Source organism: Acanthochromis polyacanthus, chromosome 2 (genome assembly GCF_021347895.1).
Source record: "Acanthochromis polyacanthus isolate Apoly-LR-REF ecotype Palm Island chromosome 2, KAUST_Apoly_ChrSc, whole genome shotgun sequence".
Lineage (NCBI taxonomy): Eukaryota > Metazoa > Chordata > Actinopteri > Pomacentridae > Acanthochromis > Acanthochromis polyacanthus.
The window spans coordinates 19,088,598-19,116,423 of NC_067114.1; the positions used below are offsets into that span (position 1 = coordinate 19,088,598).

At 42.2% G+C, this 27,826-nt stretch overlaps 1 protein-coding gene across 2 annotated transcripts in view; it reads left to right on the forward strand.

The window, feature by feature from the left end:
* The window catches only part of sema4bb (sema domain, immunoglobulin domain (Ig), transmembrane domain (TM) and short cytoplasmic domain, (semaphorin) 4Bb), a 67,132-nt gene that overhangs the window by 25,241 nt on the left and 14,065 nt on the right, over window positions 1-27,826 (forward strand). For both annotated transcript variants that reach the window (XM_022199555.2, XM_022199556.2), the window contains exons 2-8: window positions 4,372-4,813; window positions 22,175-22,335; window positions 22,521-22,583; window positions 23,155-23,253; window positions 25,607-25,718; window positions 26,125-26,241; window positions 26,781-26,938. In XM_022199555.2, the coding sequence (XP_022055247.1) occupies window positions 4,693-4,813; window positions 22,175-22,335; window positions 22,521-22,583; window positions 23,155-23,253; window positions 25,607-25,718; window positions 26,125-26,241; window positions 26,781-26,938 (831 nt within the window). In that variant the 5' untranslated portion in view covers window positions 4,372-4,692. The remainder of the gene's footprint in view (window positions 1-4,371; window positions 4,814-22,174; window positions 22,336-22,520; window positions 22,584-23,154; window positions 23,254-25,606; window positions 25,719-26,124; window positions 26,242-26,780; window positions 26,939-27,826) is intronic.

Below are 27,826 nucleotides of genomic sequence, written 5' to 3' on the forward strand. Positions count from 1 at the left end.
CTACATGTCTGACATATGTGACAGAAAATTAGGAGCTACACATTTCTTGTAGGACTTTGTCTGAAGTCATTGTTTAAAAAAATGGAAAAGCTTCAGCTGCCAAGGTGATGTTCACTTTAGATCCAATTTGAATATATTTGAATGTGCTTTTTGGGAGAATCTATAAAGGATGCAGTTTTACAACCAATTCTGTGTTCAGTTACACATCTCTTACCATATGTGGTGATCCCAGTGTTCAACAAAGTACTTTCTGTTGGGCACTATCTCCTCTTTGGGGCACAGAGAGGTCAATGCACGATTGCTGAGATATTTCTTTATGCATTACTGCCCTACAGAATTAGCCAAAAAGCTTCCTAATTTATCAGAGTGGCAGGAAACCCTCTCAACAGCACCCCTCTCACTTCATTAAAATTTAAAAGACCTCTGGAGTTACATAAGGATATGCCCTGGGAACACGGAGACCTGAGGCACACGGCACACGCAGGGCTGCTGTGCTTGTTGTCCCGGCAGGCATGAGAGGGACCACCGGTGGAGGAGGAGGAGGGAAATGTTACAGCATCGTGGGTGGATGTTTCAGCCTCCAGTGACTCAGGTAGCTTCAGTGGAGCAGCAAGAACCAGAACAGGCCTGGTAGCGAAGTGAAAAGTGACACAGACATATTGGTTGACTGTTGGAGACCCTGGGGACGGACGGAGACCAGTGTGTTTGACAGTGAGATACTGAAGCAGTGTGTAAGTCAGCTGCCCAGAGTTCAGATGATGCAGTGGCAGGTAGCAGGGAAGATGTACAGTGGCCAGTACTTATGACCATCTGATATTTCAATTTTTCTTTTTTAATAAATTTGCAAAAATTTCGAGATTTCAGTTTTTTTCTGTCAAGATGGGGTGCTGCGTGTACATTAATGAGAAATAAAATGAACTTATTTGATTTTGGCAAATGGCTGCAATGACACAGAGTGTGAAAAATTTCAAGGGGTCTGAATACTTTCCGTACCCACTGTAAATCTATGTGTATGCTACATTCTGTTGACAGGCTGATCAGATGTTTAAAATAGGCCCCAGCGTGGCCCCGCCTCATCAGATGACCAGGGACTGCTCGCTGCTCTCCTCTTGGACTGTTGTTAGATTTATTAGGTACCGTAAATATTTGAATGAGCTCTTCTGGGAGTTGTTACAGTGATGCAAGAGACGCCACATTCTCTCCAGTGTTTACTTTCTAAACGCAACCACCTATGTGAGTGCCCGGGGGAGACATCCAGCTCTGTCAGGCAATAAGTTGTGTTATATCACAGGCTTTATTGTGTTGAACTGATGTGCCTGTACTCCTCTCAGGATGTTGGTAAAACCATGAGAATCCATAAAGAGCTCTCACTCATCTGGTTTCGGTTTGAAAGCCTTGTTAAATGTTTCACCTGCAGCTGCTTCTTGTGCGCAGTGTGTTTTTGGTCAAGTGAATATCAGCAAATATGCGATAGCCATGAAATTTCTCACTTTCAGTCAGACCCCCTCATGATGAATTGTAACAACTTTGGTGATCCCCTGAGCGTTTCCTCCTGCATCACCACAGAGTCAGAGTTTTAATTTTGGCAGATACTTTGTTACTAATAAAATGCCAGGAAAAACTAACGACTTTCCCATTAGCCTCAGCTGTTTTTTGTGTTTAGTGTACCAAATTATAGCGTACAAACCTGCCAAACTAAGATACTTACAATTGTAAAATGTGTTGTTTTAGCACTATCATTGTGTGCATGTCAGTATATCATAAAATGGTAAGTAAAGCATTAAAGCAGCTGCCATGAGTATATTTATACTAACATTGGACCAGATGACTGTGCCAGTGCAGTCTCGTACCAGAATGTGTAAAAACTACATCAGTCCACAGCGAAACACTTATTAGTTTTAACAGTGAAGTCTATAAAATTATGAGATGCCCACATTTTTGTAGCCTTCTCTTTTCTGCAGGCTTGAATCCATGTCACGTGACCCGCAAATTTCACCCCAAAATGAGTCGTGCATATGTTTTGATTTGCTCACAAAAAGAGCTACAAAGTCATTAGAAAGTTGGAGAAGTGAGGGTACAGACTAGCCTAGCCGCGGTAGACCCAGGTCTGAAGACGCAAGGGTCTAGGAACTCTCGACAGGGAGGGAGGCGGGCTAAAAGGTTGTCTTTCAAATCACTCTGCAGCAATTGGGTAGGTATACAACCAATCAGCGCAACGAATAGGCTGGCATAGTTCCTAGAGCGCCGGAAATCAGAGGATGCGGGCGTTCGGTGAAGCCTTGTTTATCTTTCTTATCTTACCCTTTGTTTATGTTTCAAGTTGAATTTTAGCTTCAAATCTTTAAGGGCTGTGGCCAAAGCCGAGTCGAAAGATAACTGTTTATTGTGCGCAGCCATCTTCTTGTCTATCCTTGTTTCTATGGTTGTTTCCGGTTGTTTCTGTCAGAATCGTCGCGCCTCTGTCATCACTTAGTGACGCCCGCCTTCTGACTCCACACTTCATGGTGATTCGTCGGCCAGCTTTAGGAGCATCCAACCTCGAGGCTTACCGAGGGTAACTAGACCTACCCTGGCAGAGAATTAAGTTCGTTGCCGTGGGTTGTCTAGCACGGCTAGGCTAGGTACAGACACCAACTACAGCGCTTTCACACAGGTGCCTTGAGTTAAAGTCTTGAGTAGGACTGTACTCTTATACTGTTGCTACACTTTGGTTTTGTTAGAAAAAACTATTTGGTTAAGTGTAGGCATCAAAAACTGATTTGAAAGCATAGAGGAAGATCATGGCTTTGTTTAAAATATGTTAATGCAGATGCTTGACACAAAGCTTCCATTGTTTTGTTTTTTAGCTTCCTACACATCAAGTGTTGCCCCTAAAAACTGTCAACAGTTCACAATTTTACAGCTTTTCTTTGTAAGATTAATGCGTTTAATGCTGCAGACCAGCGTACATGTGGTGATGTGATACAGGGTTGACTGTATATGATAGTAAAAGTGTCTCTGACTGTATGAAAGCCTTTACTACCAGCTTTACCTGTTGTAGCCTGTTACAGCTCATTTTTGTTTTTTGTGACAACTTTGCGCTTTTTTTAGTCCCATTTCTTTATACCATACCAGGCATCTGTTTTCAGCAGAAAAACTAAAAAAAAAAATCCACTGCCCGCTCAGCAGCGACAGATAGCAAACATAAAGTTTGCAAGTAGCTGGTGAAGGTGAAAAATTTAGCAGCTTAAAAGCTGTTTCCTGTAAGTGTTGGTGGAGACCAAAAACAAAAGAAAAGAAGAGTGGATATTCCATGAGCTTTCCATTTCCCAAGTGGCTGTGAAAATGACTCCAAATGAATGCTGATATTTGGCTGCATGTGTAAATACCCATTTGCTGTCAATCTCACTGTATCATCTTTTAAGGTCAGGGTTTGTTTCTGTTTCCCTCAGACGCTCAAAAAATACATTCTTGCAGAATAAGGACACAATTTTCAAGTTTAATTATGGTGTTTGATAAACTATACAGCTTATCTCCTGTGTTTGCTTAGCTAAGAGGGATGAGACAGATGGGAGTAGGACCTATTTCAAGTGCTTTCCAAAGCAGCTGACGCCCTGCTTGATTAAAAATATCAGCACACATCTACATAACAGGCACCTCACCTGCACAGTCACAATGAGGCCAATAAAAGTCAGAGAGCTGATCTGTTCATTGCGCCTCATTGTGACAAATTACAGAGTTGTCTGGGGAGTCACTGTTCTTTCATTTATTTCCCCACATAGCCACAAAATTAGAGCCAGGCTCCCATATTATCTTGTCGGGGATCTCTCGCCAGTTGTTGATGACAGCATAATTAAATACAGGGATTAAAAAAAAATCTAGGAGGCGTTTTATCTCAGAGAAACTTTGTGGGCTGCAGTGCAAACGACACATTGGACCTTCACATAAACGTTTGTTAAAGCTGCCACATGAGGAGTGTGTTCATGTCAGGCGGCTAGTGGTCTGAACTATCAGTTCAGTTGAGTTTTTCTTTGGCAGCGTGTTGTAAAGTAAACAGTAGAAGCATAAATAGTTGTTGCTGTGTCCTCCAGTTAAGAATTAAAGTCTCAGGGCAGAGAGATGAGGGGGTCATTTTGGGTGATGCTGTTGTTTCTGTCAAAACCGATGAACTCCCCTCTCAAATCTGGGCTGTATGCAGTAAAATCCACACCATCCTCAGAGTGAACCCCGGCCAGATGTATCAGGGTTTCTGCTTTTGTAGTTGTTGGTTGTAGCGTCAGAAAGTTGGATATGGATCTGTTGCTCTGGCTTGTGTTTCATCTTTTTTTTATCATGTTCTTGGATCAGACATAAAGAAACAACTTCTCTCTCTCTCTCTTTCCCTCTCCGCAGATCCAAAATGAGTTTTACTAAATGGCCACAGGTCGGAGCTTAGTGTTGATCCATCGAAGAGCACTACGAGTGGATGAAAACAAGCAGCCGTTAATCTGGAAAGGATTCCTCTTCTCTGTGCTAAGAGTCTGCTAACCGTGTGTAAGGACCACTGGGAGTACAAGAATCAAGTCAAGGACACGTTCTCCCCCCGTCAGCCTGCAGGAGGATGGGAGTGAGAAAATAAAGCTCTGTGGAGTCGAGAGGAGCTTAATGAATTCCAAGGAATCTTAAAATAAACAGCTTGCATTGTGTCCATCTGTAGTAAAGAATCAGGCAACCATGTGGACATTAGCTGCGACTGCCCACTGTCTTCTGGCTGCTACGCTGCTATTGGCTAGCTGCCGCCAATCGGTGATTGCCACTGAGGATGATGTCACAGCGCGCATCAGTTTCCCATACAGTAAGTAAAATAATCACCTACAGTATATCAGTTTCTTCAGCTATGATAACTGTAAGTATTGTTTCTACCTGTGTTACAGTTTTCAAAAAATGATTGACTTTCTGCTAAACCCCTCCCCCAAACAGTGATGTCCAATAGAGCTTCAGAATTCTCCTAAATCTGAAGGTGGTTGCATTTGCTCTTAGTTCTTTATTTTATCCGTTGGTGAAACACAAATTATTGCAAAAATATCAGGAATATATTTAATGCAAATGTCCCATCCTGAAAGCCTTTTCTGTAGCAATGCTTAAAGTGAAACATAATTTAAAAATCACAATAATGAAGCATAAATGTACCGTCTATATTGCTGCTCCCAGGCATGCAAATCAAACACACAGAGCAGATTTAAAATAAAGTCTCATATATTTCCTTTGTCATCCTTCATGTATAAAACTAGGACTAGAGCAGCACTGCAAGACAAGAGCAGCGTTGCTTATTTCACCGTCTTCTACAAAAGATCATTAAATGACAGATGGCTTGATTTTTTTTTTTTTACCTGCTGCTTATGCCTCAGTCTTCAATTCTGATTTTATGTCCATCCAGTGCATATTTATGAGCCCTTTATAGGATTGTTGTTTTAAAGAGAGACAACTTGAAGATAAAAAGGCAAGACGAAAGAAAGGACAAGATAAAAGGACAGTAACAGCAGAGAAACTGCTGCAACACTTGTAATTTAACTCCTCAGCAAAAATTGAAAAGTTGGCTTTTGTTTGAATTCAATGAACCCCGAAAAACAGAGCAAAATATTAAGTTGGAAATGCGTCACTGTTGTCACTGTGGACATTAAATGCAGTGAGAACACGACAGGAGTAGCAGCGGTAACTAATGTGGGCGGGCTTAGCAGATGCCAATTCCACACAAATAACATCATTTAGTCAGTGGTGAACAAATGCAACAAACACAGCTGCAACAAGTGCGCAACGAAGCAGCCTCTGCGACAGTGTGTTCACATGATAGAGACCGCAAGCGGCTGCAGGCCCAGATGCACACATGCAGACCGACAGACACCCACGCTACAAAATACCGCTTCTCATAAATACATCAATTATAAGCTGTGATCTTTTTAGGATTAGCTGTCATTTTTGTACAAATTTACTGTGTCTTGTTTTTTTTTTTTATAACCTGAGCCCTGACAGAACGACTGGGGGAAAATATCGACAGCGTGCCGTAACATGTGACGAATCAGAGTGATGAGCAAACAAAGCACCATAATTGGAGCCAAGAAGCTGTTCGCAGCACACATAGTCTGGCTTCATACCTGCAAAAACACTTGGTTCTTCCTTCCCTTGTTGCTTCCAGCTGACCTTTGGGTATATGCTGCTGAGTGCAACAATTATCTCACAAATAGAAACTTTAATGTCTCTACCGCCGGATCCGCTGATTGAATGGAAGACCTTTTTTGCACCTGACTTCATCAGCGTATGTAATTACTCCACACAGACTGCAGCACTTCTTATTATAATAACTGTGGATTAAGCTTTTATATTTTAACAACATGGATGCTGTTTTTCAGTATTTGTTCAGCTGGCAGCTTTTTGGTAATTGATTGATGCATTATGGGAGCTTATGACAAATGAGGTAGCTGTTTGGATGTGGCTCACAGGGGAAACTGACTGCTTTTCAGGAAAGCCTCTATCAACACCTACTTTCCAACGTCCTCATGTTGTAGATGTTGAAATGCTGTTCTACTTAGCCAACAAGTTGCTTTTTAAAATGAGTTCCCTGCTTCTTACGATGTATTTCTGCCCTCATTCAGGCAAACATGCCCTTCTAGCTGCAACCAAAGTATAGGCTTATATGATGTAGGTGTGTGTTGGCCCCTGTAAACACTACCTGTCTGAATTTGAAGCCCGTCCCGCTGAAAACACGCTCTGATGCCTGTTTTCTTGGCTCTTCAGCCAACTCAGTGAGGCGTCATCCTGTGATTCACATGCACCACCTCAAATTGGCATCAAGAACAACCTTTCATATACTTGAGCCATTTAACTTTTTTTTCCCTCAAAGAGCTAAATGGATTAAATTGGCCCAAGGCTGGTTCCCAGCAAGTGAGTATTTTGCAAACCACTGATGTTTCTTTTTCCCCCCACTTTGCTTTTCTCCACTCAGCTTTCACAATCCAAATTTCATGTATTTTGACGCGAGCGGTTAGTGATTGAAGTTGTCAGTTGGAGAGTCTAAGTAGTGGTGTGAGACAACATGCTTTTCAGCTGATAACATGGGGTAGAAAATCGTATTTAAATGTCACTGCCACTGATTGTAACCTATTCAATGAGAGCACAGCTTTGCGTAAACAGGGTCTGCAGCATCACTGACATACTAAACATTTGGTATATGAACGAGCTTCGCTTCGACCTGCTCCATTGAAACATACCATGTAAAGCAGGTTAACCCTTTAAACCTTGATTTTTTTGGTTTGTATTGTGGTTTAGAAAAGGGGGACCCGGGCTGTTTTCTCAAGGGTGGACCCTTGCCCTTTTCCTGGAAAGGCGTCCCACTTCTTTTTGTCCTCCTTCCCTCTGCTCTCGCTCCCTCCTTCTCTCCTAATGAGCAGGCTAATCTCTCATGTGTAGTGAGTGGAGGTTTTTGTGGTTGCTGCAGTGGGAGAGAGAGCTTGTCTGGTTTTCATTATGGCTCTTGTGCAGAGAGGCAGCACAAAGGATCATGGGACTTGAAGCAGTACACATCGGTTAGGCATGCGGCATGTATCGCTGCTAGTTATCAGAAACTTCTCAGGCAGGATGTTGCTGTCTTTCTCCAATGATGCACTCGGGAGATGGTTTATTTTTGTGCTTTATTTATTATTTCTCTCGGAACAAGGAGAAAAAATTAAGTTCAGATTTTTTTTGTGTGTTTAAGAGTCTGACTTATCTGCTTTAACTGTTGCTTCTTCTTGAAGTTACATGAGATGATTGATGTCAAAACTGGTAGAGCAGATGGAGAGCATGTAGCCTGACTTTGTCTGAAGAGAAAAAGAGTTCTTCAAAAACCCTCAGTAGTTAAAGTAAAGTTACAGGAGCCAGACTCAGTTTTTGGAGCTGTTGTTATTTACTGTTATTTGCATTTTGATAGTTAGTCATGCTGCCACTCTCATTAAATTGTATTTCATATATTAGGTTGACGACTGATAGTTTCTTTATTTATAATACATGTACATGCATATTCTCTCATAGTCACTGCCGGTGCTTAACAAAACTTAACAAGCTAAAAAGCCAGTCAGTGCTATAAGAGCGGAACTATTTTCCGACCTTTTTCTGAACTGTGGTGTGAATATTGGAGTTTCATGTAACTTTGGAATTCAGTCGGTGTTATACTAGAGTGAAATATTTTTGAGTACCACATTTATTTTTGTGTAAGAAAGATGGGCTAATAAATGCCTTTGTTGCTTCATCTACAGGAGGAGTCTGTGCTGAATTTGTGAAGTAAAATACAAAACACGTGACCAAGTGCACTAAGTTAGGGTCTGGTGAAGTGTTAATCTCCGTAGTTGTGATCAGTATTGACCTTGCACAGATTAAACACTTTTGCTTTGCTTTAGCTTCTGGTTGCTCTTGCTGTCATAATGAGAAAAAGTAGTAAAAGACTGTGGATCTGTTCGATGCAGTCAACCTCCAATACATTTCTCAAAACTGAGTTACAATGTTCACACTTATAAGGTTATATATCTAACAAAACAGTGGAAAAACCACAGTTTACCTGCAGCTCAACTAGCTGACGTGTGTTGCAGCTGTATCTTGAGCACTGATGCATAGTTATTGTTACAGTCTTTATGTGAATTAACATAGTATAGTTTTGAGTAATTAGATGCTGAAATTTGAAGTAGCTTATCAGGATTTTGTCTTCCACACCACTCTCTAGTGATAACGTGTACATTTCCTATGAATACTGAATTAATTAATTCATCCACTAATATAAAATTGTAGTCCTGTCAGACTCCAGTTGTTTTCTGTTTTTGTTCCAATATTAGTGTACAGTGACCGGTGACTTGGACGGCTATTATACCCTCGACATCATAAGTAGCATCAAGAGACAAACGGTTACTGTTTCCCATCCATCAAGGTTTGTACATGATGTACTGTTGGCTGTATAAAACAAAGGAAATGGCTCAGACCAGTCTTACGGGTCTCAGGCTGCTGGTAGAGAAGCAAATGAAAATGCCCCTTTAGCCTTTAAGCACGCTGTGCATGCTCAGTGTACACAGTGTCCTTTCTCGTCTACGTTGGTTTATGTTTGGCGATTATTGTGGGCTTTCTCTCATGCATGCTAACCCACTGACCTTGGCAGTGTGTGGATCGCGGTTCAGACACAGAGGAGGGGTGGCGGGAGGGAGGGGGTCAGTCCAAATACTCGTGAGGTTTTAGCCATGCTCTGATGCCCACCTAAACCCAGCAAGGACACGCCCACTGATCCTGAAAGAAAAGCGGCCTGTGGCTTCCAGCAGAGGTGGCACTCACAAGTGCCTGCATAAAAAACCATAACAGCCGCAACAATGGAGCATAATTACAGCACATCAACTCCGTCTGTTTCAGACGTTTTAATGGCTTCATCGCCTGCACGCTCCAGGGGATGTACAGAAAAGTTCAGTCTTCACCAATTTCAATCAGGAACATTTGATTTGAAGAAAATGGCAAGCAGTAAAAAATAATGGTGTAGCTATTAATTAAGATGGACAGAGAGGAATGCGAGGTTAAGAGTGCCATTAGGTGAAGTTGGATGGTTGTGTTGCAGTGCTGATTTGTTCAAAAAAAAATGTGGCTTGTCTCATCACCACTAAGATCCAATATTATTGCTGTAACACAAAGCACCACTGTAATGGTGAACAGAATTTGAATTGTAGCATTTAAAAGCATTCATGGTGCTGGATGTACATCTGGATGGTTCTGAGGGCTTGCAAAGGCTTTTTGTCACATTTTGTATTCCATCTACATCAACATTTTTGTGTGGAATAAATAGACAACACCTAACCTTTGACAGCTGGTTTGCTCTGGCTGCACCTAACTTTTCAATGTAGGACAAACAGCACACAATTTATTTGGCCTGGAAAATCCAGGACTGACTTTATTTATGTATAAATATAAATAGAAATAAAGGGCAGTCTGCATTGTGATGATAGCGATACGCATTTCAAAAGGAGGGGCTAACGAAATGCAGCTTGAACGAGAAAGACCAATTCAGCCTAACACGGATGTGACGCACAAAACAAATCGATCTTTGAAGTCCATGTAGTCCAAAAACAATGGCATGCAGCCGAGAAAGCATCGCGGTGAATGATTACTGCCGTTTTTGTCACAAAAATCTGCAAATACATGGGGTACTCTCAAGTACAACACTTATTTTGGAAAAGGCTACGCAACAAAAGACTCCTTCCGAACGATTAGCAGTGTTAGGAATAACTTTAAATCGGAGCCAAACCAAGTCGGTGCGTATGTGTAAAAGTTGCTTAAATTTACTCACACGTTTGGAACGGGATTTTCCTCTGTAGAAACAATGGCAAGAAGCCGAAAGTAACGAGCCATCCACTGCCTCCTCATCGTCGGAAGATGATGCAGTATTAACTCCCGCCTCCCGTGCTATGATTGGTCGTACCAAACTTTCCCGGGAGGGAAATGCGATTCAATTCGCCCAATGCCAAACTGATTCTCCTGTATCTCCTAACATGGGAGATAGGAGATTACATGGAGATTCAGTTTGGATTTTCCAAGCTACACAATTTAGGGGCACTGAAAAATGTTGCCTTGTGATGCTGCATTTACAAACTTCAACATTTCAGCCTCTGCATGAAAGGTGTAGGTGATTTATTCTAACAATGACAAATAAAAACAGCCATAAAACTGTCCACTCCAGCTCCTCTCCCACAGGAGAATAGGACAAAGGGGCTGAGAGAGTCTCGACAATGGGTGTAGAGCTGGCAGAAGAGACTAGTGTTGGTTTATGCTGACTGGGCTACACTGCATTCATAATTTACTGGAGGTTGAAACGGTCTTGCTACTCTCAACCTGAAAGTGATCTGACACACAACATGGTTTTACTCAGACATGGTATCAGCATCGACCGTGTTTATAACTGGCGTATCAAATGAGATGGGATAAGAGCTTTGCAAGTTTGCATATAAAAATACACACAGAAGTTCACCATGACCAGAATGTAATAAAACCATTGAAGGACATTAAACATCCTAAAAGCACATATTGTGATTCACTATTGTCTCAAATAAGGCAAATGGTAGAAAAATAATTAAGCCTGCATCAACAAATGTCACCAATATGTGCAGTACTTAGGTTGAAGAACAAATAGCCATAAAAAGAACAGCAGCTACATTGGCTTTTTTTAATGGACATGCCATAAACTATGGAAACACTTGTGAGTCAGAGCTCAGGGCGAAGTGGCTCAGTTCAACAGAGCAGCAGAGGGGAGCTGAGGAATCGGTGATCTGCGATGTAACGCAAAAAGCAGATGGGGGGAAAAATGACACTCAATTGCACACACAGACAGACCTGCTAAATGTTGAGCACGCCAGTGTGGCCAGTGGAAAGCTGACAGACTTTTGGTTGCATCTGTGCCCAAAATGGTTGGACTCTGGAGCCCTCACAGATCACTGTATTTTCCTATTAGAGATGACACACGTGCACACAAACAGTTTCTATCAGGTTTTGCTGGTTTAGCATAAGCTACTTAGTCCAAGTTACTCTGGTTCAAATCCTTAAAAATCTCCTTAAAAACAGCTGCATCAAAGAGAAGGTCTGACCAAACAGAGTCACTTTAAATCCGTCTGCACTGTTCATCTTTATAGTCTTTGTGTTTAATGGTTGAAAATGTACAGAGTTTGAAGTTCTAACTTTGCCTTCTAGTTGACGGGTGACCGAAGTAAGATTTTTGCCAACACAAAATTCAGTATAGAGGCACTTTTGGCTCTTCTATACCATCTTTCCTTCATACTAGATTATCTCATGCACCAAAGCCACTTGGCTGGTCACACTTTTTTTCCTGCACTAATGCGTTACACACCAAAATGTTTCCTTTTGTATTGGAGAGGAGGTAATGCTCTAAAAAACTGCACTAACATCTGGATAATTTGAACTATTGCTCATATGTTAAAATTGATTAATACAATAATAATATAATTAAACATGCTACATTACTAGAAACAACAATCCATGACAGAAATGAGTATCTGCTCTTGCACTTTTCAGGAAACACTTCAGGTTTTGCATTCAAGTAGAGAGAGAACTGAAGCAGTTAACAGCAGCCGTCTCATGTATCTTTCATTAAAAGTCCAGAACTTTCCTGATTTGGTTCCAGTATGTTAATACGCTCCACATGCCTTATATTCTACTAAGAGGCTGTGTGCAAACAGAGAGACTGAGGTGTGTGTCCCCACGAGGCTTGGCTGTCTAAAAGCAGTTATATTGACACAGCTAAGGGATTCTGTTAAAGTCACTGATTTTATAGAAATACCATCAGTCTGATTTTTTTTTTTTGTAAAGACTGGCTTCATTTTTTTTTTTGATATGTCACGGCAACTGACAGCCCTCAGCTAGTCAGTTTGTCGAACCGTGTCAGGGCAGTGTGACCCTCACACTCAAATATGGAGGCGACTGCAGCAGATCCTGAGCTCACCAGACTCCTGATAGCAGCATAACTTCATGAAATACATGCGACAATGGAACAGGAAGAGAAAAAGCTTGCAGCCGTTCCACTGAAGGTGTGTGTGTGTGTGTGTGTGTGTGTGTGCGTGCGCGTGCGCGTGCGCGCGTAAGAAAGGCCATTAGCACAGAGTGTAAACTAATGTGCTTGACCACTTCTCCTCCTCAGTCACTTTGTGGTGGATGAGTGGAAAGCAGGAGACTCAGTGCGACTCCGGGCTGCTCTTCTCATCAAGGACCTCTCCAGAGAGATGCACACATAGATACAGGGCGGAGGATTGTGCTTGTATGCTATGGTAGCACTTTAAAGACCTTCAGCACATGCCAGTCCAAAGTGAGTGCACTTAGCAAACTGCAAGCAGTTCCACTGGTGCCCTAAAAATCGACAAATGTGGAGACTCAAAAATGGTCGCAGAGATGTATCGACGTGTGCTTTGATGGGATTCTAGCTAGAGCACAAACCATCTGCGAGCGTGTGCAAGCCAGCTGGATGTGGATGTTTGAAGTGACGACACATATGACATTTTTTTTCCCTTCTTGAAATCCACTTGGCTGAGTCATAGATATCGTGTAATTCATTAAGCCCATCTTTCATGGCGCACATGTGGTTTTAGTCATGGCGGTGCTGTTTTCTGTTTAGATAGTAAAGCCAGTCAATCTATCACTTCAGTCCAAAAAGAAATGCCTCAACAATTGCCAGTGGTTGACTTCTAATGACTGTCTCAATCCCCTGACCTTTTTTCTATGATAGTGTGAAGATCAGAGTTTCAAGTGAAGCATCTCAGCAGCTTCTGGTTAGATTGCAATTACATTTTGTACAGATGTTCATCTCTTCCAATCTTATGGTAATCCCATTTTGTTTACAATAAATTTTCTTCTTGCACCTTCATCAGATTAAATAGTAACTTTTGCAGCATTCCACTTTATGACCTGTGAAACTGATTTTCCCTTCAGGCTCTGCTGTATTTGTCTTTGGTGCCAATGAACGTGTCATAAATATGATCACAAACCTTCTTGTTCCTTTGTGTAACAGGACATGAGCTACCAAAGCAAAGAAAACATTCAAATAACGAGTCGGAGGGCCTCCACTACTTCATGGAATACAGTTTTCATGAAGTTGTTAGCCATTCTCTTAGAATCTTACAACCAGTTGCCAAGCTGTAGTGTGGTATCTGTATTTCAGCACACACTGAATTTATGTGTTCCAAATTTCCTTGATGTTTTACCGTCTCCTGCCTGCATGGTAGAGGTGGACAGCATCTCAGAGTATTGATACTACTGATGCAAAGTTTCGTTTAATTCTATAGTGGCCTTTATTGATACCAAAAATGGACTCATTGCATGCTATATCACATCTTTTCTACATAAACACTCTTCCTAGTTCAGCTATATTTGCGTCGTTGTTATGGTTGCGTCTTCACACCACTTCCAAATTATAAAATAGCCTTTATCCAGGCCACCGTCTCTGCTTTTAGAGACCCACTCCAATTCCAACTTGTTCTTACTAAGCACATGAGAGCCCAGATCTGTCCCACTGTCAAATTGTAAAGTGCATGAGAGCTCTGATGTGAACTTTTCAACACTATTTTGCACCCTACTGTGGGTCTGCATATCTGCAGACTTTCCCTGAGGGACTGTCCCCCATAGGTCAAAGCAAAATTGGTGCCGCAATAACATGGTTGTCCTTTCACTCCAATCATGAAGGGTGTAGGGGAAAAAAACAGCTAGAAAGTGGTCACTCACAGCCACATGTTGTAAAAGACAATATCTAGGTGCTTGCTATTGTGGTCATAGTTTGAGAAAACATAAAAATACTATAATTACACAAACAGGAAGCGATCGAGCGAGCAGTTATTCAAGCTGCAAATAAACTACAAGTCCAAATTCACTTTTTCCTACTTGGGTGCCCCATGTCCCGGGAAAACAAAAAATGGTGATATAACAAATTTTTGATAAGAATCGACAATATGCAAGGAGATTCTTGTCCGTCCACACCCTTATAATTCGGCATTAACAGAATTATGATTGAATTAGTGCTGCCAGAAGCTCTAAATTCTTTAGAAATCCTGTGCTTTCCCAACACACCTAAGGAATATTTACCGATTAGTTGCTAAAGCTCAGTTTCATAAATAGCTGCTATATCTTGGAAAAATTCAAATCTTATTGTAGTTTGGACAGAGCCATGTGCACATCTTCTGTCCACTTACTGAATGTTGAAAACATAAACTGGTCCATAGTATGTCCCATTCTGGCTTTCGTTTCACAGTCTTTACATCTGTTAGAGCCTTAAAACTAGATTTCTTGTCAGTTCTGCAAATTCTAGGATCACTCGTTTATTTGTTTTTCTTCTGCTGAACATTGCATCTCCATGTCAGCGCCGTGCATCCTGTTAACACAGATCAGCGATCCACCTTCATCATCTCAGGACTTAAAACAAAGGCACCTTTTGTGCTCAAGCAAGCAGGCAAACTATAAACACAACAAGATCTGCTTTCCTGGGGATCAGCTTGAGTTCAGTGGTAAGACGTACGGCGTTTTACATTTTGTGGCCTCGCCCGCCCCAACTGAAGGGAGAGGATGGAGAAAGGGAGGTCGAAGAGGCACCCCAGACACGACAAGCACTGACACGTCTGTTTTGAATTGTGAGTGCGGAAATTATACCAAGTATGCGTCTCCCTCTCTCTCTGGATTTCAGTGTCTGTGTTGGAATAACTCACTCAGATACCACAGAGTGTCTCTGTCTCACTGAGCTTACATCCAGGATTTTGTAAGCTTTCGGCTGTGATAGACCATTGCGCTCCATTGCTTTGCTGTTTTGAGTGTTGTGTGGGTACGTGCCAATCCCGAGTGCATCAGGATGACACCAAAGAGCCTTTAATTACAGAGAGCGGCATCATGTCTGTGTCGGCCCCTTGTTTTCTGTTTCTAGAGGTATGCTGTGTTTAATGCACTGACCTCATCCTTGTTGCATGTGTGTCGGGGAGATGTGTTTTCTCCAGAGTGTGAAGGAAGCATTTTTCAGGTTCTCAGGGCTTATCGACTACACACAACATTCCCAACAAACATTCTGTTATTTCACGTTTTTTTGTGTTTCTGCACCTGTAGCCATGTGCCAACATTAATCCACTCGCACAACAAACACTGGACTTCCACACTATCAGACTCCAGTTACTATCTGCAAAGTCCAGGTGTCTCACAGTATGACGCGCACCCACTCACACACACATTCCGATATGACTAGCATAGACAACATACACACACACACACACAACTGCAGCACAGCGGTAATTACAAACAACACATGTGAGCCTGATGGCCTGGCTTTACAGATACTGTAGGTTTCACTCTCTGAAACTAATTCAGTGCTGCCGTCTTTAATTCCAATCCGGTTTTTCTACGCTCACTTTCTCTGTCTGATTTTTTTTCGGGGTCCTTTTTAAAGGAATACTTGACATTGGCCACTTGCCTTTTTTTTACCATCAGACAGATGAAGATAGATGCTCCTTTCATGTCTCACAATTACATATCATGCAGGAAATTGGCAGAGAGTAAATACAATTCTTGTTTCTCCAACAGTTGTGAACTGTTCCTTTCCCTGGTAGAGAATCCACTCTTGTAACCAAAGTAATTTGTTTAACTTTATCCTACAGCTGACACCTCTGCTCCTTTAATCCATTCTGCCTTCTTTACGGAGTTCAGCATCCTCCTACTGCGTGGACAAACACTGTTTCTGCACTGACTTGGCTGGTATATTACAACAGCAGAGAACAGGGCTGCTCTCAGTCCCCAGCAATGAAATAACCATCACTTTGCCCAAACATCAGGAGGAGCAGTGCTGCGATGACCTTGAAGTGACTTCTGTCAGCTTCTGTCAGCTCCGGCGTTGCTATCAAGCCCATTGTCAAATCATGTCAAACAGAGCGCCTTGAAGCTGTGCACTGTTGTGTAGCTTTGGATGGCAGAGGGCAGAGATAGAGTGTGTGTGTGTGTGTGTTTTTTTGGGGGGATAAATTTATGTCTTGCATGCAAGATAAGCTGAGCCCTGCGTGAGATTAACATCAGCTGTGTTGCGCTCTCCTCTCCTTTTTGCTTTTCTCAGCCTGGCTGCAAGCGAACCCCTTTGTCCCTGTTGCCCCCTTTGCCTTGTGACTTGGCTCATGCTGCCGTTGTAAATCTGGGGCATGTTTACACTCAGGGCTTTTAGGAGTGTCCTGGCAGGCGTATACCTACCAAGCAGCCAATCAGTCACCCTGCCCTTGATGTACTATTAAACCTTAGAAGAAGAAGAAGGAAAAAAAAAAGGTTGCTCCTGCTCCATTTTCTCTGAAAAATGATGTTTGCCAAAGTGCTGGCGTGATTGTGTTTCTCAGCGACACTGCATCTGCAAACTGGCACCCTGTGATGATGTCTTAGTTACCTCAGTGGTGAGTAAGCACACGCTGAACACACACCGTTCTGAAGGGACTGAATCATGTTGAGTTTAATTGATGTCACTGTGCTATTTCAGAGGTCTGGTCTCCTTGGACTGGCAGACTTACCTAAATTTTATAGAATAAGTCCAAAATATGGGAATATTTGGGGATGTATGTATAAAAATGTTATTATTAATACAGCTCGGGGGACATTTTTTTTTAATGAGTCCCTCCTGTTATTCTATATGGGACACTAAATTACATTCCTGCTAATGTTTACTCAAGGTCTGTGGTTGCTGTTAAAGGAATAGTTGAATATTTTTGGAACTATGCTTATTCACTTTAATGCGTGTGCTACAAATATGCTTTCCAGTCAGCAGCAGGTTCCTTTAGCTTCGCAAGAAAACTAGAAACAGAGGGACACAAGTAGCCTACTTTTGACCTGGGATAACAAAATTTGCTTTCTAGCAAACCCAGTGTTCATAAATCAGTGTTAAAGCTAATTTAAGTGGAAGAATTTGTGGTTTTACAGGGGCAATGTGCTTCACTGCTTCTTTCTGTCTTCAGCCTTTTCTGCGGAAACATAAGCCCCTTTCACACAGCCTGTTCAAGGCGGGACTGTTGCGACTTTATTCTGCCACGCTGATCTGTGTGGAACGTATAGAGATGAAATGGGGCATTCGACGGAGGCTGAATTGACATCCGTGTAAAAGGGGAAGCTGGCATTGGTGGAACACACTGCGCTGGACGCCGATGCTGTCATGTCACACATCACGCCTTTAATTCCGAAACGGCGGCACGCTACTTCAACGCTTGCAGTAGAACGCCATTGCATTGGCCTGTTCAGTTCCTTCTGAACGAGCAAAAGGCGAGCAACGGTGGCATAATGAAGGGATATTCTTAGCTTGTAACGCAGTCTCCTTGTGGAAGTGGCAAGTGTGTCTTCAAGCACACATGCACTGATGAATTCTGCACATGTCACAAAATTCACATGCATTTTCACACAGTTCAGTGATACTAGCATCTATAACAAAAAAAAAAAAAATTCCCTGTAAGATGAAAAATATGTCCTATATATGGAATATAGTGAATATAAATAAACGCATACAAAGTAACAGATATGTGATATGAAATGGTCTCCTCATATGACTGCTTTGCTTCAAGATGTTTGTAGCTGTTCATTGCTTGTGCACAGAATTAGTCTGATTCTCTCACTGTAAAGCAAACAGTTCTGTGATCACAAAGCATCTGCTCTCTGAAAACCTGCCTTCTGATTTCTTCCTGCCATCTTTAGCTCCTCTGATTTGCTAAAAAGCAGTGAATGAAGACAGTGGACATTCTGCCAGAATTAAATTCCTCGTAATTAATTGCTGAGAGGTTATTGTGTCTCCATGGAGACAAGACACTCAGCTCTTGAATGTTGTCATTATTCCACTGTTCTTCCAGCTATAAACTGTCCTCACAAATGATGCATCTTTTGAACATCCCATTGCACTCTCCACAACCATGGAGAATTGGGGCAAATGCACTCGGTTTGACTTCTAGGCTGAAATTCAAAGAGCCTGTGGTGCTAACTAATTCAGCATGTTAGCACCAGCAATAAAGCAGCCATATTGATGGTAGGTGTGATGTGATGAGCTCTGGCAGAGGTTGAGGACCTGGTTTGGTGACAGCCAGCTGATTAAACAGGCGGGTGACGAATGGACCTGGAGCCTGGCTGTGAAATGTCCTGCAGTTGCTGTCGCTGCCTGCGGATGCCCAGCATTCTGCTGCAAGCATGTCAAAACACACAAGTGATCTGCTGCATCAGAGAGTGCAAAACTCTCTAAAGAACCAACCTCTGTTAGTGAAATGGGGGGGGGCTTGACATAACACTGACGTTTGTTACTGCTTGACCTTCTACTCTTATCAAAAAATCCATTTCAGAGTGCTTTGAAAATAGCATTTCCCCCCCAGTCTGCATGTTTCTTCATAGGTCAACATCTCAGTCCAATCTTCCTGGTTACCACAACTCCCACTCAGTACCCCGACCTCAAACCCACCCTCCTGCTAAGTCGCCTCGGCCTACTCTCTGACTGAAAGTTTCATGAGTTTGCTCTGCCCTGCTCGTTACTCCATTGTCTGTCTGAGAGATTGTCACTGTGATTTATGTCAGAGAGTTTTAATATGCCGAGGAGAGGCTGTTTTTGGTTCCAGTGAATGTCCTAAGCCCAGGGGAGCCATGACAATCAGGCTATGATATGTCCCCCTGTTGAGAGGAGGGATGGCACTCCTTTGTCTGCCAACTGCAGGATCCACTGGAACCGAGTATGCTTATCTTTATGAGCATTTAAGGACATTTTTACAGACTTAATTTGCCTTTAAATATAACCAGTTTTTCCTTTTCCACAGAGGAAACCTTTCCTATCCTGAATACCTATAACAATCGGACATCTTTATTTATTATTATTATTTGGTTCCCCTGTCCTGGTTTTAATGACAAGCCAGCTTCTTCATTGACTCCAGATGTCATAATGTTTTAAACAGAATGGATGCTGTTGATCTGTCAAGGGCCTCCGATTTGATTTTGGACAAGATGCGGCTTGTGCAGCTGGCTTTCACTCCCACAAGGGGAAGACGGTCCTCTGCCAAAGTGCCTTGAGTGTTAGATGAACCATTTGTTTGTGAGCATATTGAAAAGTTTAAGTCATGGGCTGTAAACATTTATTGCAGTTTACTGCCTCCATTTGCATTATGGTCCAATGCACCACCTGCAGTGTTGAAGATAAACGTACTGCTGGTGTCTTTTTCTTGCTGTCAGAAGTGGCTAAATTTGAACTCAGTTTGCTGGTTATACATGGCGAAAAGGCTATAAACGGCTTAACTGCAGCAAATATTAGTGTTTACGACCCCAGATTTGAGCCAGTAATCTTATTTGGACAAGCAAATGGAGTCCGTGACCCCCAGTGTTTTGGCTTGGGAGGGACATGGAGTGTATTTTAATATGTTTGGAATGGGAGGCAAGAGATAAACATTTACAAAGATGGTCAAAAACTGCACAGAGCAAGGGGTATGTAAGCAATGGATGCAGATATTTTTTCTCATGTCTCTGTTAGACTCTGGTTGAGATGTTGGATATCTGACAGATATGAAGTGAAAACTTTAACCTAAACTGATACACATGAGGGACCCACGACGACTGTTGTTTATCCAAACCTTGAATTAAACTACTTAAGGATTTCCTCAACCCTGTATCAGATTTTACATTCACTTGTTCTGGGAAGTTTATCATACACTAATTCAAACTGAAAAGTGACCAATTGCCAGACATCTTGCTGTTTATTTAAAGCAGTAAAAATCTGCTGCTGATGCCACTCATTGAACGCAGAGTTGTTTGTGGATGCTCAGGGAAATGCTATAAAAGGAGCAATGTGTACATCGAATCTGTACTTCATCACAAGAACTATTTGAAGCTGCAGGAAAGGGATTGACGTGGGAAGAAAGTAACTCATTTGACTTATGGCCCACTGGTAAAGAGATCTATTTGAAGAGGCAGCAGAATGAAAGAGACTTAGATTAGTGTTGAGCAGTGGAGGCTTTTACCCCGCTGCCAGTGCTAAGTAGAGCAAAGAGAGAGCAGGGGAACGTGTGGACGTGGCTCTCTGGCGTTCATACGACATGTTCTTGTGCGGCTACAGTAGCTGCTGGCCGCCACTGTGCAGCAGCGATAAACAGAGCGGACGGTCGCCTCCAGGAATGAGAGCTATAGGAATGACAGGAAGCTGAAAGAGACTTTTCCACTTTGTGTCATAAATCGATTTGACTGAAGCTCACAACTGTGTGCTGTGCTGTAGTTGGATGCAGTGTGATGTCTTTCCACTTGTTCTTGTTTCCCGTCTGATTTGTGGCTCCCCGTGAAGCTTTGAGAGATTCCAAACTTTCATGGAGTGCTGAAAATAGAGAAACAAGAGTTCCGGTGGTATTAAGGGCCCAGCTTTCTTCTAAATCTCTGCTGGGTGGGACAAAATATTGATGCAGCAACATTTGCTAACACTTCCTTATGTGATACATTAGCAGTACGCCAAATATCTACCAGAATCACTGCTTCATGGCTACTTGTGGTGGTGTTTATCAAATGAGGTTAAAGTGACCAGAAGTTAACTAACCTGCTGAGAAGAGGAAAAAACTCTCAGACAGCAGTAAAAAGCAAATCAAAAAGCTAATTAACGGAACTTAATTGACACATTGTTAAATTTGAATTATATTGATAATACACACAAACACCCTGGCACCACAATGCAATGAATAAATGAAAAAATGCTGCCTTTTTTTTTGCCTTTTTAGCTATAGTTTTTAAACGTACAGTATTTGATTTAATACCTTTAACATGTCTACCACAAAGCATTATAAATACCTATCTGTATATCATTGAAACTTCCTTCAGAGTGAATAGAAAATAATACCAGAAAATAGACATAACACTTAAGAAATGAAGAAATAAATTAACATTAAGTTAGATAATGTTGAAAAACTACACTAACAAAAAATAAAGTAAATAAATGAAATGAGATCAAAAAGTTACATTAAAATACAATCAAGGACTTGTAAAATAATGTAGCATCAATCTCTCACAATAAATGTGTTATTTTTACAGTATTGTCACTTATCCAATGCTTCCTCGGTGTCACTAAATAGCACAAGCATCCTTCAAATCAGACGCTTTCTTCCTAACAATAGAGGTGAGTTTCTCAAGAGCCAAACTTGATGTTAAGCTTTTCAAAAAGTGGTCAAGAAAGAGCCAACTAATATTCTTCCAGTAATGAGATGATTTGTGAGATAAATTGTATTGCTGAGTTCCCAAATGTAATTTTTTTTCTTCTTCAGCTACATAGTTATTAAGGTGCATTGTATTGTAGGTGATTGAATGCAATCTGCCTAGTGTTGTTGCAACGTATCATGATGGTAACAAATTGTGAGTTACTCAGGCATTTGTACATCTACTGCTGATCTGACCTCGGTGTTTGAGTTCCAGAGGCCTAAACAAAGGAGTAGTGTTTGTTTTATTGTCATTTGTGGTGTTCAGTGGAGGTTTTGGGGGTTTAACGGTCATTTCTAATTATGAAACAGCAACTTTGTGCCCTTAAAACTCTTAAAAGAAGGCACAACTGAGCTCACTTGTCCTCTCGCACTCTGAGCATCAGGACATGTTATGTTCCAATCTGTTCCTCTCTGTTCTGTCCCGTTACGTGATAATAATCAGCTGTGTGTGTTTTTTCCTACTTTTTTTCCAGATGCGAAAGAGAGATCGGCCAAGAGATTCTCAGCGGACGGCGTCTTCAATTACACCTCTCTGCTGCTCAGCCAGGAGGACGACATGCTGTACGTTGGAGCCAGAGAGGCACTGTTCGCCCTCAGCCTCTCTGACATCAGCAAGAGCAAACTGCAGAAGAACGTGAGTGTGACAAAATGCCAAATGGGCCGTCAGATTCCAAATTGCGAGGAGGTTTTCTAACCTGAGATTCTGGTTCAGGAATATATGGAATATCTGGCAAGCAGATAATTCAAAGCATGGCTCAGAAACAGCATGGTTCCCCTATAGTTCACATGACTTATTCAGGGTTTCTTCCTCCTCTCCAGGTGACGTGGGGCACTCCTGCTGGAAAAAGAGAGGAATGCAGCTTCAAAGGGAAGAACCTGGAGGTGAGAGGCTTTTTCTCAGCTCCAGCAATACACCGAAAGATAAAAAATACCTCAGGAAGACGGTTATGATCCCAATATCAAAGTGTATTTTGTCATTAGTTTTACTAGTACTGTGCCACAATAAATGAGCATAGAGATGTGTGTTGACAAACCTTTCCACCAGTTACAAATAGATTCATCAAGTGTGCAGGCTCACTGGGGAACTGCTTCTTCTTCTTCTTCTTCTCTGTCTGTCTGATACCTTGTTGTCATGCCAGCTGTTGTATCCCTGGGCGACAAGCCTCGGTAATCTGTGTACTGCAGCGTACAACTCTGGTCTGTGTACTACAGAACAGCTCACCAGGCAACTGCTGTGTGATGCTGGGAGGTTTTCCCAACAGTGCTGGAGGAAAAGTAGAATATTTTTCCAATAGTTTCTATTGAACAGTATTTTCACTTTCTGCTCTGACAGATTTATTTATGATTTGGAGTATTTCATGCCGAGGTTTTTAAGGAGCTCTCAAGAAAATCCGTTCTGAGAATTTCTTGTGAATTTATGGACCTGACATTCTCTTCATTTGTTCCCATCCAGACTGATTGCTTCAATTACATCAAAATTCTTCTGCGACTGAATAGCACTCATCTCTATGTGTGTGGCACCTATGCCTTCAGCCCTGTCTGCGCCTACATAGTAAGTAATGGCCTCTCAATCTCCCCATTGTTCACTTTTAAGAGTTGATTTCTTTTTTTTTTCCTGACATCAAAGACAAGCCTTGGTTTTTATTTCTTTCCTGTCCTCTCACTAGAACAGGCTTGAATTTTGATAGATTTTTGTGGGTGCTCTTTAGGAATCAGGCTCTTTTATGCAGCATGTCAGCTTTGGATCTGATGTTAACCAAGCGTAACCAAATCCTGCTGAGACACTTTAGCCAGACAAGTCAACAGGGGGGTACACGAGCTGTGTGCTTTCCAGAGAGAAGGAAGCAGTAGATCTGTTTATCTAGCAGAGGAGTACAGCTGGAGTGATGGTAACCGGCAGCAGGACAACATTGATTCCAGTGGGGGGGCGGGGGGGCAATCGAGCCTGGCGACAGCTCGGCTCTTAAAGCGGGGCGTTAAACTCTCCTCTTTGACGTCAGAGTGAAAGAAAAACACGGAACGTCTCGGACTGAAGATGACTTGGCAGGACGTTAGGCCCTGAACTGGGATTCCAAGCAAGTCTGAGCCCTGTCGGTCTGGGTGAACACTTGTCATGTTGACAGAGTCGCTGTGTGTGTGTGTGTGTGTCACCCAGAACATTCCCAGCAGCCAGACGCTCTCAAAGATGCACAATATCAACATTGATACATGTTTTATTTTTATAGCACTTCTTAAAACAGTCGCTGAAGGTTTTACGGGCAGCGTAGCGGCTGAACACTGAAGCTAAGTAGATACGCTAAACAATCCAAATGACAGACGTGAATTAAAACAAGCTCTGAGTAAAACAACCTCTTATAACGAGGAAGCATGGGAAGATTTTCCGAGCACTCCACATTGTCCTGTTTGATTTGATTATTAGCAAATGGAACAAGTTACTGTTACTGCAAATCCTCCACATATGTTTAATAAGTCTGTCTTAATATAATACTCACTTTCCCAGATGCACATTAAACCCTTTAATGATGGTTGGCTTCCTGTCAGTACAGGCCACAAACAGATTCCATTTTAGAGCAGTTTTTTATGAGGTGTTAGTTGACAAAATCTCCCATCTTCTTTCTGTGACAAAATGTACGACACACTTCAGCTAAAGCTGATTGGATGCTTTTGCAGTCTAAGTACAGAAAAATGGTCATTTCAAATCCAAAGTTTAGTACAGTAAGAAAACGCAAAGATAGAATTTTCCACTGAAAAGACAGAACTTTTAGAAAACATCTTTATTTTTCAATCTCAAGACTGCTGTAGTTGAGCTTTGGAAGTCCTTTTTAAACAGAAAGTGAGCTGTGGATTTTGTTCTTCCAATGACATTGCTTTCAGAAGGCAGTTCAATGCAGACAGTATGTGCAGCGGAAGCAATTGCAGTTACCAATGCCTGTTTAACTGGACATGTATGATGTACTGCTGTGCTGCTTTTGCAGATTTAGAAGTGTATTCCAGTGCTTTTAAGCCGACAGATGCTGAGATATCCAGCTTTGTGCATTGCGTGATTGGTCAAAAGTTATTCAAGTTCATCATCAAGCAAAAACGACAAACGTTTGCTGTTTCCAGGATCTGACATGTGCAGATTTTCTGCTTTTCCCTGTTTTCATATCTTTAACTTTTGACAGACCTTCAGAAAAATACTTTGAAATGCACAAGTTCTATATTTATCTTATACAACAAATCCCATGAAAAGCCCAGAGTCCAACGTGTTTACATGCGTCCCTTAATACTTTCTGCCTTTGCTTCTCTATTAGTGGCACTCAGCTCTCACTCTGCGTGCTCCCACTTATGACATAAATCTTTAAAAATGGGTCACAAATAAATCTTTTTTTTTTTTTTTTCAGCAAAGCGATATTTTCCTAAAACAGCTGGTTACTGTACTTTCAGCAAATGTTACTCAAACAGCAGTCCAGAGTGTATTCAGGACTTAATCTGAGCAGGAAAATGTGCATCAGGCTTTGGCTGCAAAGGCTGCTTGTTAGTAGGACACATTTTTTGTTGAGTTTTGTCTTTTTGTGGGATTTATTGACCAGAATATTACCAGAATTTTCCTTTAACAGATCAACAAGTCTGGTGGATGGAGAGGTTTATCATTGCAATAAAAGGGCCCTCAGAGATGCTTTAACTGTTCATTTTCTCAGCATGGAAATAACATATGATGACATACAGTACATAGGAAATTGTCGGCTTATTAATCGCAGAGCTACAGTATGTTCAGTGTGACCAAACGTCAGTGCACTGTGTGTATTGCAACGGACAGAATGAGCTTGAGGTCGCTGAGCTCACTTTAGCTGACTCTTTTTACTATAAGTAGAATTTAATTGGCCTGTGCTTGAGGGACGTTCGCTGTTTGTGTCTGTCTGCAGAACACGTCAACATTCACGCTGGAGAGAGATGAAGTGGGCGAGGTCGTGATGGAAGATGGGCGCAGTCGGTGCCCTTTTAATCCAGAGTACAAGTCAACCGCCATCATTGTCGGTATGTTGTAATACTTATTATGAGTGGCTTCCGTTTGAGAAGAGACTCTGAGAACAGGTTCAGCTGTTTCTGAGAGCGCTTTGATGTAAGATCCATCTTTGATTCAGTAATGAGTCATGATGTGCTTGCTGATGTTGTTTGTCTGCATCAGGCTGCCTGATAAATAGCCGGACACCAACAGACTCCATTTGTGTTCAACCTCTTCCACAAGCAATTAGTAAATAATTGAATTGGATATGAAGAGGAGAAGTGATTTGGCTAATCCCTCATTCAGACTGTTCTACTATGCTGCAAACTCCTCCCTTTATTACCAACTTCATCTCCAGCTCTTAATTTCCCTGTAATTTGCTCAGTTTATCAAATTAAATCCAGTTCAATTTTAATCTTCTCTTTTGTCTTCTTCCAGATGGTGAACTGTACACTGGCACTGTCAGCAACTTCCAGGGGAATGAACCAGTCATTTACAAGAGTTTGGGTCAGGGAACTGCTCTGAAGACAGAAAACTCTTTAAAATGGCTGCAAGGTAAACTCCATGTTCCTCATCAGATGGCAGTCCCCCACCCCCCCCTCCGCTTTCCACACATCTCCCATTATGCACCGACCACAGCAGATAAGCTCCAAAAAGCAGCGATCATTACTGAGGCGCATTCGCTAATGCATGCAGACCGAGAGCAAAGACAAGCCCTGCTGGATTGCGGGAGCTTGGTCCTATCAGCCGCCGCACATGCACATCAAAACTGCCTCAGCCGGCTGCCTCTGCTTTCGCCAGAGTAGGCCGCACTTTGCGCACAATTAGGACCTCTCTTGTCTTTTGATCTTTAGGTAATTCATGCAGAGTGCTCCTGATGAGACATCTGAGTACAATTACACAGAGGATCCTGTTTCCTCTACCCATGCAGGGTTGTGTGACACAGCTCTGTGGTGTAGATTCTGACTTCCTCCCAAATTTCTGTTGATAAAAAGTGATGAAACGACTGAAAAAATAGCTCCACGGTGCAGAAGATAAAAGGTGTACCATGTCTCCCTAACCACAGGTTAACTCTTTTTCTTCTTCTTTAACAGATCCGGTCTTTGTCGGGTCGGCTTACATCGAGGAGAGTCAGCCAATAGGCAACCCTGTGGGCGACGATGACAAGATCTACTTCTTCTTTAGTGAGGCGGGAAAAGAATTCGACTTCTTTGACAACACCATAGTGTCGAGGATTGCTCGCGTGTGCAAGGTAAAATGCATGGAGTTAGGGTGAGGCGTTTACACAAGATGGTCATGTAAAAGACAGAGGCGCAGCAGGGTTCGAACTTCCTCGCCTTAATCCCGATACAATTGCCTCAAAAACAAGATGGGACACTCCCACGTCAGAGCACGTTTGGTAGCATTTAACTGTACGTAATGCCTGTTGTACATGTAATGGAAATATGTCACCGGTGCGTTGAAGCTTTCTCCATTTGACTGTACAAACATGTTTTCAGCAGATTTGGTTTCCCCTTGCCTGAATCATCGCCTCCTCCTCTTCCCGGCCTCCCTCCCTCGCCTTTCTCTGCAATGTCATATCCCCCTCTCCTTCCATCTCCCTCACAATGTCAGCTGCACTCGTCCATCCCTCCAGCTCCTGCCTTTCTCCACCAGCCCTTTGAGCTTTGCAGGCATTATTAGTATTCAAGAGTGCTTCGCAGCAATATGAAATGCTTTTTCCACTCTACTCTATGGCCTGTTTTTGTTGCAGGCAAAGCATGCAAACTGTAGCAACTGCAGAATTTGCTCGGATCATTTCAACCACCAACGTCATCCCCCCCTCCTCCTTCAGAGTTTAGTTTGTTCGATGAACCCGGACAATCGGCTGCAGACTTTATCCCTTTTCACCTGTCATCGGATCAATTAAAAGGCTGTGAAGCTGCCTGATGCACATGCACTCATCTTCACTCCCTGACTGATGCCTCCTGTTCATGAAGGCAGTAATGTGAGTAATCGTGGGGACAGCATGTAATCTTAAGTGACAGCTTAATGACTTAGTCCTGCTAGGCTCTTGCACTCGGTGCTGCGACACCTCTCGCAGCCGGCAGAGCACCTCCTGGGTTCTATATATGGAAATCATTGACAGAAAGGCCCACAG